Genomic DNA, 13,026 nt, shown 5'->3' with positions numbered 1-13,026 from the left:
GTAAACTAAAATCACATCAAAATGTATTTTTTTTTAAAGGCGCTTACATGGTTTTCATTGTTGTAACAGGACCTACTATTTTGTAATCATACATACATATTATATAGGTACAGTCATGAGCAATATAATGTACCCACTTTAGGACTCTGTCGCACTAACATATTTGACATTTAGTGAGACTTACAGTTCAATTTGTCAAAAAAGTTAATGTGACATGGTACCAAAGTGTATACATATTATTAATGCTCGTGACCTTACATAAACTCACGCCTATTTCCGACCGGGGTAAGCATACACATTGTGTTTTACAAGGATATCGTTACATAGCACATCAAAGCGCTGCACAGACAATACGGATCCGCTGAGTGGAGTCAATGGCGCCTGAGTGTAGCCTGGAGAAGGGCTTAGTGCTTACCACGCCGCTAATGAGGTATTGACTATGCTACATTTTTAAAACACGCTTTTAAGGTTCCGCAGATAGATAGATAAAATACTTTATACACATACATAAACAGCCTATATACGTCCCACTGCTGGGCACAGACCTCCCCTCAATCAACCGGAGGGTGTACGGAGCATACTCCACCACGCTGCTCCACACAACCGCCAACAGCCTCCGTGGTCTAGTGGTTAGAGCGTTAAGCTCACGATCTGGAGGTCCGGTTTCGACTTTATACACAATGGCCACAAAATACAGAGATAAGGACAACATACACAGAAAAGCACAACTGTCGTATATTTCATTTTATTATTCATTCCGTAGCTAAATGGTAAAAACGGAACCCTTATGGATTCGTCATGTCTGTCCGTCCGTACGTCACAGCCACTTTTTCCCGAAACTATAACAGATATACTGTTGAAACTTGGTAAGTAGATGTATTCTGTGAACCGCATTAATATTTTTACACAAAAATGGAAAAAACTAAAACAAATTTTGGGGGTTGGCCGTATGTACTTAGAACTGAAACTCAAAAATGTTTTTTCATCAAACCCCGTATGGGTTAATCTGAAGCAAAACCAAAAGTTGCCGAGCCAAACACTGTCTCTGCCTAGCTCCTGTGTGAAATAGGCTTGGGTAACCATTTGCACATTATGACCTAACAAAGGACCCTTCCAATCACATTAGGCAGACAAAAGATATAACTATACTTAATGGTTACGACAATATACTGTGGTGAAACAAAACACGAGCGACAACTTCTTAATGGCCACGAATGTAGACTCAATTCAATCAACTCCAGCTCCCCACTAGGAAGTCATGACCAGTGATGTGTGTGCCGTTCCAGGGAATGTTCCCAAAGTGGAAATGTTTCTTAAGTGGAAATGTTCGCAAAGTGGAAATGTTTCTTAAGTGGAAATGTTCCCAAAGTGGAAATGTTTCCAAAGTGGAAATGTTCCCAAAGTGGAAATGTTTCCAAAGTGGAAATGTTCCCAAAGTGGAAATGTTTCGTAAGTGGAAATGTTCCCAAAGTGGAAATGTTTCTTAAGTGGAAATGTTCCCAAAGTGGAAATGTTTCCAAAGTGGAAATGTTCCCAAAGTGGAAATGTTTCCGTTGTAAAAAAAACTCTTTAATAGTAATGACACTGGCTGCTTTTCTTTTTTAAATTGTTTTTTTATTTTACTATTGTCTTTTCTGCTTGAAATAATTATGTCCTCTTAGACGTATCCGTCGATAGCGACACGCTTAACTAGTGTTAGCGTGAGCCTTTGCATGGGTGCGATCGTGTCTAGCAACACAAAATGAAACCAAACTAAATTATCTGCCTAAAGTTTAGGTAATGAACAGTGATGTCCCGGGAATGTTACCAAAGTGGAAATGTTCCCAAAGTGGAAATGTTTCCGTTGTAAAAAAACTCTTTAACAGTAATGACACTGGCTGCTTTTCTTTTTTAAATTGCTTTTTTATTTTACTATTCTCTTTTCTGCTTGAAATAATTATGTCCTCCTAGACGTATCCGTCGATAGCGACACGATTAACTAGTGTTAGCGTGAGCCTTTGCATGGGCGCGATCGTGTCTAGCAAAACAAAATGAAACCAAACCAAATTATCTGCCTAAAGTTTAGGTAATGAACAGTGATGTCCCGGGAATGTTCCCGTTGTAAAACTCTTTGATAGGAAGGACTCTGGCTGCGTTTCTTTTTTCAAATTGTTCTTTCTTGTACTCTGGTCTTATCGCCTAAAGATTAGGTTAACAAAGCTCTATTTACATAAGTTTTGCACCTTTTACCGCCGGGAACGTTTCCAAAGTGGGAACATTCACGGGAACGGCACCCCACTGGTAATAAAGTTCTTTTTTCATATTTTTTACTGTCGGGAACGTTCCCAAAATGGGAATATTCCTGGGAACGGCACCACACTGGTAATAAAGTTCTTATTTCAATTTTTTTACTGTCGGGAACGTTCCCAAAGTGGGAATATTCCCGAAAAGGGCACATCGCTGGAAATAAAGCTCTTTTTTCATATTTTTTCACTGTCGGGAACGTTCCCAAAGTCGGAATATTCCCGAAAAGGGCGCATCGCCGGTAATAAAGCTCTTTTTCATATTTGTTTACTGTCGGGAACGTTCCCAAAGTGGGAATATTCCCGAAAAGGGCACATCGCTGGTAATAAAGCACTATTTTCTTTTTTTTTATTTTTCATATTTTTTATCACCGGGAATGTTCCCAAAGTGGGAATATTCCCGGGAACCGCACACCACTGATCATGAATCATGACTCATGAGTCATGCGTCCGATAGTGGGGGTCATAACACGGGGGTCGCTAATAACCAACTCTCGGGGGTCACAAACACGCTATACGTCTTGGTTTCGGACGGCGTACATCAATATTAGAAGAAAATTAAATAAAGCCCCTTGATATTTGCACCCTGAGACGAGATTTTATGGTCGAAATAGCCAATTTTACTGTGTCTGGTGTATTATTATATTTATTTTTTATACATACATACCTATGACCGATCGTCGTGGAGATCCTTGGGGGAGGCCTATGCCCAGCAGTGGCTGGCTGATGATTATGATGACATACATACCTACAGCTTCCGTGGTTAGAGCGTTAGGCTCACGATCTGGAGGTCCGGGTTCGATTCCCGATGGGGACATTGTCGAAATCACTTTGTGAAACTGTCCTTTGTTTGGTAAGGACTTTTCAGGCTTGAATCACCTGATTGTCCGAAAAAGTAAGATGATTCCGTGCTTCGGAGGGCACGTTAAGCCGTTGGTCCCGGCTATTAGCCGTAAAAACACCTCCACCAACCCGCAGCGGAGCAGCGTGGTGGAGTATGCTTCATACCCCTAATCTCTATTTGGGTAATTCTACGATAAGAGTTAACTTCTGCATCAATCAGTTAAAATATATATTTTATTCTATTTTGCAATTATTATATCATCTTGAATGTACTTTATACAACAAACACCATAATGTGAATGCTCGAATTAAAATACATTTTTCTATAATTCCTTATTAAAGTCTAAAGCCGTTCGGTCGTTCGTGCCGTGCTTCGGAGGGCACGTTAAGCCGTTGGTCCCGGCTATAAGCCGTAAAAAACACCCCTCCACCAACCCGCAGTGGAGCAGCGTGGTGGAGTATGCTTCATACCCACTCCGGTAGATTGAGGGGAGGCCTGTGCCCAGCAGTGGGACGTATGTAGGCTGTTTATGTTATATTTTATGTTATGTAAAATAAATCACTGATCAGGTAGTGAAATTAGGCATGTAAACTGCTTTCATCATTGTATACAAACAAAGTTGAAGTAAACACGTAACAACTCAGTTTGTTATTGGAAAACATTTGTAAACACAATTCTTTCGGATTTCATTCATCTTACTCTGTCGTGTCGTTTTTCTGTCTGACTACTCTGGGCGCCATCCCACTTGCGTCAGACAGCGGAAGGCGAGAGGGAAACCACTGCCCTATTTTTCCCTAAAAAAGTAGCATGAAGAGTTAGGAGAATGCTACACCGACAAGAGCGTGTCTCTTGAGGGGGTTAAAAATGCCACATCGAAGCAATTCATCTAAGAGAGCAATATTGCAATTTGACATTTGCGCATATAAAAGTAAGTGAGCAATGCACACAATATTGCTTTTTCAGATGAATTGTTTTGATATGGCCTTCTTAACCCCCCAGAGTGCAAGAAAAAGAGCAGACTCAAGAATTTACAACGGGAGCGGGACATCGCTGTACCTCATCCATCGGCGCGAAAGTAAACTTAATAAACAATATAAGAATAAAAACGAAAACCCGATTAAGGAAAAATCACGCTATACATAGGTACATGTTCATACATAACGGTCAAACACATAACCCTCCTTTGTGCTTTGCCGTAGTATAAAACCGCGGGTATAAAAATTAAATTAAAAATTAAAAAAAAAAGCTCCCGACCAAAAAAAAGTACTCAATTATTATGACAAAAGGTAAAAAATGCTAAACCCTATAAAAAGCAAAAAAATAACTTATCCAACTGAGCTTGTAACATTCCTATCACACTTAACAAACGACCTGATGACCTTGAAGACCTGAACCGATTTCCACCAAACATAGCTAAGAACACTCTCGACTATACCTTTCAAACAAAAAAAAAAACCGCAATAAAATCGGATCATCCGTTTGGGAACCACGATGCCCCAACAACCCGTCGTTTTTGCGTCGGGGGTTAAAAATCTGAATAAAATGTGTCTTTTGAAAGCATTTTGCAACAGATCTAGTCCGCCCACTAGGTGTCAAGTTACCTTATAAATGCGCACGTCAGAACAATCAGGCTAGCGGTCAACACTGACTGCTTCAACTGACTCATTCACTCACTCATTGTCATTGATACCGGCTAAAGTGAGAGGTTAATAGCCAGTTATGCATGCCTGGTAGTCTCAAACCGATTCGAAAGATATTAAATGTGAAATTATACCGTTTTGAAAAAACCGTTCTCCGCAGAATATTTAATTGAAGAAATTGATTAAGAATTAATTTCTAGCTGTATAGTTTTGTAAAATTTAAAACCAAAAATAATAATTCGAAATTTAAAATATTATTTGTATTTGGAAGCAGATAGCTAAACAATGAATAAAAACAAAAATAAATCTTCTCACAAGGCTTGTAATGAGGTCAATGACCTTGCCGATATTTCTTTCCATACCTTAAATAAATAAATAGCACTACACAATCAAACATCGTTTCGTAACCATTCTAAATCTAGCTTAAGGCGTAGAAGGTGCCTCTTTTTTTTTGAAGGATTTTGATGCGGTTTTTTTATTAGATAGTGATTCAAGAGGAAGGTTTATATGTATAATAACATCCATTATACAGTGAAGAAATACTGTTATTTAGGTTTTAAATGTGATGTCGTATATAATTTCAGTTTTTCCTCAGCATTGCACCCGAGCGAAGCCAGGGCGAGTCGCTAGTTGATATATAAAGAAGAAACTCCACCTACCTGACTGCTGTGGAACCGACGGCTTCCGGAGCGGCTGAGGGTGCCCCCCCTCACGTTGCTGTCCTCAAGATCCACGTCACCACCACCGTCTGCTGCACGACGACGAGATAACTCGCACAGCTCCGCTATTGGCTGCACCTGAACATGCAATCAAAAAAAAAACTTGATAAATAAATCTTAGACAATCTTGTCAATTGGCTTTACAATTTACGAATGCAAATCTGTCCAAAGAGTTCGCTGTGGTAAGCAAACTCGTAGGACGGTTTGGAATTTCAGAAAAATAAATTCTTATTTCAAACTTTTTAAAGCTCGTCTTTTTCTGGGTTTTACTTTTTAAACTGATATTTTTATTTAAAAATTAATTTGGAATCTTATTTAAATTACGTGCTGACATTACGTTTTTTAGACAATATTTGATGATAAAACCTATCCGAAACATATCTGAGCAGTTACGTTAACAATTAAATTTAATCATCAAGTAAATGCAAGTAAACCCACCATTATCTATGATTCAAAGTATTCAAACATGACTTCAAACCCATAAAGTCGACACCAACATAAAAAATAAAATGCAGTAATTTATATTTTGAATCATTTAATTTTACTTTACCATTACAACTCTCAAAGCGACATAAACAAAGAATTTCATGATAACTAGTTTGAGGAAAGTTTACCGTTTAGTGCATTTGCTAAGATTTCTATAATTATCATGATTGCTATCATATTCTACAACATCATCATTATCATCTACAGTATAATCATCATCATGACATAAATTGCAGACTGCAACGGAATTCTTAAATGATTCAAGTGTTGAATGATTGCTTTTTAAATTTCGTTCCAAATGACATGTGTCAATTATAATTAAGTTATTTCCTCGACTTTTTGGCGGGAACGGGAACGGGACAGTTGCTTTCTTCATTGAATAATCTAAATAATTAATACGAAGTGGTGTTTTGTTGTTAATGATCGCATTAAGTTAGTCGGAAAACATTCGCGATAGTGTTATTATATCGGAATATTTAATAAACAAAGTGTACCTATCTATTTTAGCTTCGTGGCAACAAGCCGCTTAATAGCTCGAAAGTTTATACTGACTTTTGAGTTAATTCGTTTGGGGTTCGGAGTAGGAGTCTGCTCCGAGTTCCGAGGGCGGGGCTTAGGTTTCATCATTCATCGTCATCACCTTTCATCATTTCATTAAACATCATTAAGAAAAAAAATACATAAGACATGGCTGTGTGGGCATAGTTCCCTTTGCCTTGCCCTTCAGGGAAAACCAAAACAACAACAAAAAGTTATTTCCTCGTCTTTTGTTTTTGAGAACGTGCCTGTTCGTAAATCTATTTTAAATAAAATTCTGGACAAGAATAAGAGTCAAATTAATTGCCGACACAAATCATATATTTCAGAAGACAAATTTACTAAAAGTAAGTATTTATTTTTCATAGGATCCAAAAAAATATAGGTATAATAAAAACCAACGGTAGGTAGGTACATACTACGTTGCTCTAACAAAAATTTTAATATGTAATAGAACACATACTACCTTATGGATCTCATAATCACAATGCAAACGGTAGCGCTATCAAAATTGAAAGATCCTTGGGGGAGGCTTATGCCCAGCAGTGGGCGTCGTACGGCTGATGATGATGATGATGAAGTTAACTAGACGACTAGCGAATATTAATGAAATGTGCCTTTTGTGCCAAAGTCTGAGATCTAAGGACCAATTACACCGACCCATCGCATGATTCCAGTCATTTTAGCAACGGATAATAGACTTAGAAATCAACCAGTGGTCTTAACAGAGCCAGTAAGAAAGTAAAAAATATAGACATTAACAGCCAACGACTTTAAAGCAGTGGGCACACCAAAAGCAGGTCAGGAGAAGCGTAGTTTTGGCGCGGGCGGGTAACGGTCTCCATGGTCCAGTAGTTAAGCGTTGGGCTCACGATCCGGAGGCCCCGGGTTTGAATCCCGGTGGGGACATCACACTTTGTGATCCCTAGTTTGGTTAGGACATTATAGGCTGATCACCTGATTGTCCGAAAGTAAGATGCGATCCGTGCTTCGGAAGGCACGTTAAGCCGTTGGTCTTGGTTACTACTTACTGATGTAAGTATGTAGTCGTTACATGAGCCATGTCAGGGGCCTTTGGCGGCTCAGTAATAACCCTGGCACCAGGGTTGATGAGGTTGGTATTCCACTTCACAACCCACACGATAAGAAGAAGCGCGGGTTCACGCATGTTGTAATACGAGAAACTATGATGTGTGTCACACGCCAAAGCAGCGCAGCAGTGCAACAGCAGCTCGGTAGCAGCGCAGTTCAGAGTGCGTTATGGACACGAAAAAGTCATCGGAATAATGCGTAAAAATATATGTTTATTATGATTTCAAAGACCCAGATTACAGGAAGAATCAAAAAGAATATGAATTATGGGAGGAAATTTCACGGGAATTAAATATAACAACTGAACTGGGGAGTTAAAAATGCCAGATAGAAGCAATTCATCTAAAAAAGCAATATGCTATTTTGACGTTCATTGACATTTCGCATTTACGTTTAAATGCAACTAGCTTTTGCCCGCGGTTTCACTCACCTAATGTACCAATTTTTAGCTTTCTACCTTATAAACTGCGAAAAGTCCCATATAAAATTTCACCCTCTCTTAGAAGGGGTTAGGAGCAGATTTAAAAAAAAATGATGCAGAATTTTTTTAGTCACAAATAGTTCTCATACCAATTTTTAGCTTTCTACCTTGAAAATTGCGGGTTACTCCATACAAACTTCCATCCCCCATTTTAGGGAAGTGGGGGGTTAGAAAGGGACAAAACGTAGCCTATGTCACTCTCTATCCGATCAACTATCTCCATTTAAAAAATCTTCAATTCTTCGCTCCGTTTTGCCGTGAAAGACGGACAAACAGACAAACACACTTGCCCATTTATAATCATCATCATCATCAGCCCATTAACGTCCCCACTGCTGGGGCACGGGCCTTCCCTATGGATGGATAGGGAGATCGGGCCTTAAACCATCACGCGGGCCCAGTGCGGATTGATGGTTATTAACGACTGCTAATGTAGCCGGGACCAACGGCTTAACGTGTCTTCCGAATTTCCATTCCATTTATAATATTAGTATGGATATTACTTTTTAAATGAATTCCTTCATTGATTCCTTATGGTTCTCTGGAAGAAATCGCTTTAGGCGATAAGGCCGCCATTTGCCGTGTACTTAGTTAAGAGTCTTTTTGTAATTATTTCTTTTTACACATACATACATACATAAACTCACGCCTATTTCCCACCGGGGTAAGCAGAGACTATAGAATTCCATTTGCTTCGATCCTGACACACTTCTCTTGCTTCCTCCACATTCATCAATCGCTTCATACACGCACGCCGGTTCAGAGTAGATCGTATTGAACCTTTTCTAAGGACATCTCCAATTTGGTCATCGTATTTCTTTTTATTTTGGTGCAATAAAGAGTACTTGTATTGTATTGTAATGTCTTTTTAGGCCAGCTGTTTGTAACGCGGACCCTGCTTCAGCTTTTGGTGTGCCAAAGCCTTAAAGACCTGAACAGAAATGAGCGGTTGCAATAAAGAAATCTTAAAGAAGTAAACATGGAAATTTAAATGCCAGTAAAGATAAGGACCGGTCGTTTCGCGGCCGATAATCTCACGTTATTGACATAATAATGACAATGTTACACAAACCCACATGCACAGAAGCAAGAAAGTCAACGTGAAGCAAGAGAAAGTAACAGCACACGTGTTTGTAAACCTCTTTCAATCGTGTGGGTTGTGAGGTAGTTTACCAACCCCATCAACCCTGGTGTCAAGGTTACTATTCAAATTCAAAAATATCTCAGTAGGTAACATAGTTACACTTTGAATCGTCAATTTTTACATAACGAAAGTCTCATCCGCCTAAAACTACTGCAGCTTCTCACAACCTATATGGCCGGGGAAAAGAATCTACCAGAACACAGGCACAGGGCCCTAGACGTTCTTAAAAAAAAAATATTGAGCCGCCAAAGGCCCCTGACATGGCTCATGTAACGACTACATACTTACGTCAGTAAATAGTAACCGGGACCAACGACTTAACATGACTATCGAAGCACGGATCATCTTACTTTCGAAAAATCTGGGGATCAGCCGGTAATGTCCTAACCAAACTAGGGATCACAAAGTGATTTCTGTGATATGTCCCCACCGGGATCTCCGGATCGTGAGCCCAGCGCTAAACGACTGGACCACGGAGGACGTCAATAAGAAAAGAAAAAAGCTCGCTCAGATTTTTTTTAATTTTTAATTTCGGAAAACGTGCGATTCTCCGCGAGTCTTGAACCTCACCATGTATCACCAAGGGGCAGGGGGAGGGGTTAAAAATGCCAAAAAAAAACATCACATGATTAATGGACGGCCCCTATGCAAGTTACTGTTAGTGAGATTTTTGGTTTTCCCTTGATGTCTATGAATGCATCACTAATTATTCATTTAAGTGCTCGTCTGAGTTGTTAAATCGTGCCGTGAACCGTTACAAACAGTTAGACGGTATTTCGGGGCGTGATGTAGCTTTAACATCTTGCAATCAGAGCCTGTCCATTAAATTATAATTTATTCTACTTAAGATGAAACAGCAGCGTTTGCTTCTGTGACATACATTACGAGTACATAGTCTTTATGATTACAATTCGCTTCAATAAAAAAAGTGATTTTAAACCATCAACCTAACCTTTATCTTGTTAATGTAATTTTTTTTTGACGTGACTTATTGTAGATTTGCCGCAGATGACATTAACTACTTGGCTGGAATTGTTGAAACCAAAACTGATTTTATCGCTTTGGGCCACTCAATCAAATTCACTAAAAAATAGAGGTTCAATTCAATTTTTGTTGGTAACATCCAATCACACAATGTCGGTAAAGTCAAATCATAGCAAGGTAAAAGTATAATTGCCTAAAAAATTCATATTTTAGGAATCATTAACCTAATGGTTTTCTAAAATTTGCATTTCCATCGACTTGTGCGGTATTTTTATTTACAATCACGACCTCTGTGGTCTAGTTGAGCGTTGGGCTCATGATCCGGAGGGTTCATGAGGTTGGTATTCCATCTCACAACCCACACGATAGAAGATTGACGTGACTTAGGTTTGCCAATTTTTCCATGCTTATTGTAGGTGGCTTTAACTACTTAAACAATGAGGCAAGTATGTATGAATATAAAATTTCTTACCTTGACAGTTACAAAGTCCTGGCTGCTCTTGATCAAATCGATCACTTCTTCTCTATTTTTTCCTTCAACACTAACCCCATTTACTTCCAATAATCTGTCTCCTGGCAATAGCCCTGTTTCACTCGAACCTGGATATGAACCTGGTTCTGCGAGAATCACTGCCTTATAAGTCAACTTGCTCGTCAAACCACTAGTCAAGTTACCATTGCACTTGCTGTCACCATTAGTCAAACCATTTTCTTCATGGCCATTCAGATCTTTCAGATTTCCAATGAAAACTCTCTCCTGAATCACAGCACGACGAAGGCTAAACCCAAAATCGTTTCTTGGCGCTTTCTGACGCTGTATAGTCAACACACGGGCCTTAGGTAGTTGAAGAGGAGTGAGAGGTGGTAGGGGCAGGTAGACATCCTCAAAGTTGCTGATCCTAGACCATCTGTGGAAGCCCTGAGATTCACCCACAGGCGAGGTAGAAAATGGAGGTGTAGCAAATGACGAGTTAGTGGTCGTATCCGTCAAAGAATCTGCGCTTGGCGACGTGGACGTCACTCCGAGGTAGCTGTTCCCATTTGTCTTTGGCGCCTCATCAACATCTTGGGTGGTTATCGTTGGATTGGAATTACTCTTGTAATTTTTATATTGGTTTTCCACTGGACTATGGATAACCTTCTTAGTAAAGTTCTGCACTTGCTGCAGATCATCGCTGGAAGAAGTGCTCTTTGAAGCGGGAATGCCGTATGATATGACTTCATTCTGCTGAGTGTTCCTCGCTAAGACGTTAGGATCTTGACCGTTAACATAGTCCGTAGTATCAGTACTTGGAACGTTATTCTCGGTGGAATTAGAACTAGTATTGCTTAGACGTGGGCCCTTGAGGATCCCTCGCTTTGGCGGGCGCGGTGGTATCGGAGGTAGGTTGGGAGGCTGTCGTGGACTGGTGTTAGCGTTGTTGGGGTTGTTCAGCGAGTTGAGGGAGGTCTCTGAGCTGTCCGACTGCAGCACGCCCTCGCGCTTACTCCAGCCTTGCGACGGATAACCAGGCGACAAATGATTGTTCTCGTCGCTCAGGTTCGAGTTAGACCCTGACGTAGGAATGAGCGGGTAGTTGGAGTAGTTGGAATCCTGTTCGAGATGAGCGAACAGCGACGCCGTGTAGTCAGCTGTGATCCCGGACGGCAGTTTCTCTTTCTCTTTGCGCCTGCCCCGCAATTTGAGCGACCGACGGACCTGCGGACAATGATGAGAATTATTAAAATGTGGTACAGACAGTTACGGCTCACCGAGCACTAAAGCCGGATTTGACGGTTAAACGGATTCGTGTTTGTAAATCTAGCGTTCATCACAACTGGACATTTGAATAACATCATTGGAGGACTGCATAATCTGATTACGAACGCTTCGAGTAATTAGCCAGTCATCAGCGCCGTGCCGATCAAATGAATGGAACAAAACAAACGACAGTCATTTATCAAGGCAGCTGAGCGATTGCAACATGTGCCGATCAGATTTGGCCTTTAAGACGTTGCAATAGGTGTTTAAACTTTATCGAGTGGCGTACTTGTGCGTAGTACTCTCAGTTTCGCGACGCAGACGTAGTAGAGACAGTGTAACAGTAGTAGGAACGGTGATGAAACCCGTCAAGTTGGTGCAGTTGCAAAAAACCGCATTCCTGGCGCCCGCGGCTCGCGACTCGTGCCTCGCGACTCTATCAGACAGTAATGAAAGCGCAACCGATCATTGCATACTGGTTTCACTGATCCTGCCGACTAATTGTACCTATTTATTGGCGAATCAGACATTTCAGGTGACTAGGTTACTGGCGCTTATGAAACTGATAATGCCCGTGATACATATCGCACTGTTGCATAAACATGAAACCATTATTGTTCGCTTCGCACGCGGAACTCTTACAATAAATAACATAGATACAATTAGTGACGCACGTCTATGCTTGCATGTGTGAAGCGGAAGACGAAAACTTGTCACGTGTATGTACTGCACCTGTTTTTAATATCCGCGTTAAAAAACATTAAGACCTTCAAGCTGAGAGAAACATTTTGCATCGCAAATAAACAGAAAGGTGTCTGTCTACTCCATTCATACAGTAATTGGATGAAATCGTAGAAGACCTATCAGTATCGCTATCCTAACACTAAGGCTATTAACGCGATTGAAATGGGTTACAGCGTTTCAAATTACGAACTCAATAGAGAATAAAGATACGAAAATGTTACTGTGGTTCTGTGTGTCACAGACATGCCTTTTAAACGGGGAGCGCCAATTCGAATTCCGGTACCGGATTTGCATCAGTGACCTATTAATTTATTTTAAATGCATTTTTCCCT

At 40.3% G+C, this 13,026-nt stretch overlaps 1 protein-coding gene across 2 annotated transcripts in view; it reads right to left on the bottom strand.

The window, feature by feature from the left end:
* LOC126376186 (unconventional myosin-XVIIIa) overlaps nucleotides 1–13,026 on the bottom strand; it is a 338,390-nt gene that overhangs the window by 271,463 nt on the left and 53,901 nt on the right. For both annotated transcript variants that reach the window (XM_050023404.1, XM_050023405.1), the window contains 2 exons: nucleotides 10,682–11,908; nucleotides 5,426–5,563 (listed from right to left, as the gene is read on the bottom strand). In XM_050023404.1, the coding sequence (XP_049879361.1) occupies nucleotides 5,426–5,563; nucleotides 10,682–11,908 (1,365 nt within the window). The remainder of the gene's footprint in view (nucleotides 1–5,425; nucleotides 5,564–10,681; nucleotides 11,909–13,026) is intronic.

Source organism: Pectinophora gossypiella, chromosome 20 (genome assembly GCF_024362695.1).
Source record: "Pectinophora gossypiella chromosome 20, ilPecGoss1.1, whole genome shotgun sequence".
Classification (NCBI taxonomy): Eukaryota; Metazoa; Arthropoda; class Insecta; order Lepidoptera; family Gelechiidae; genus Pectinophora; species Pectinophora gossypiella.
This window is presented reverse-complemented; position numbering and strand designations above follow the sequence as displayed.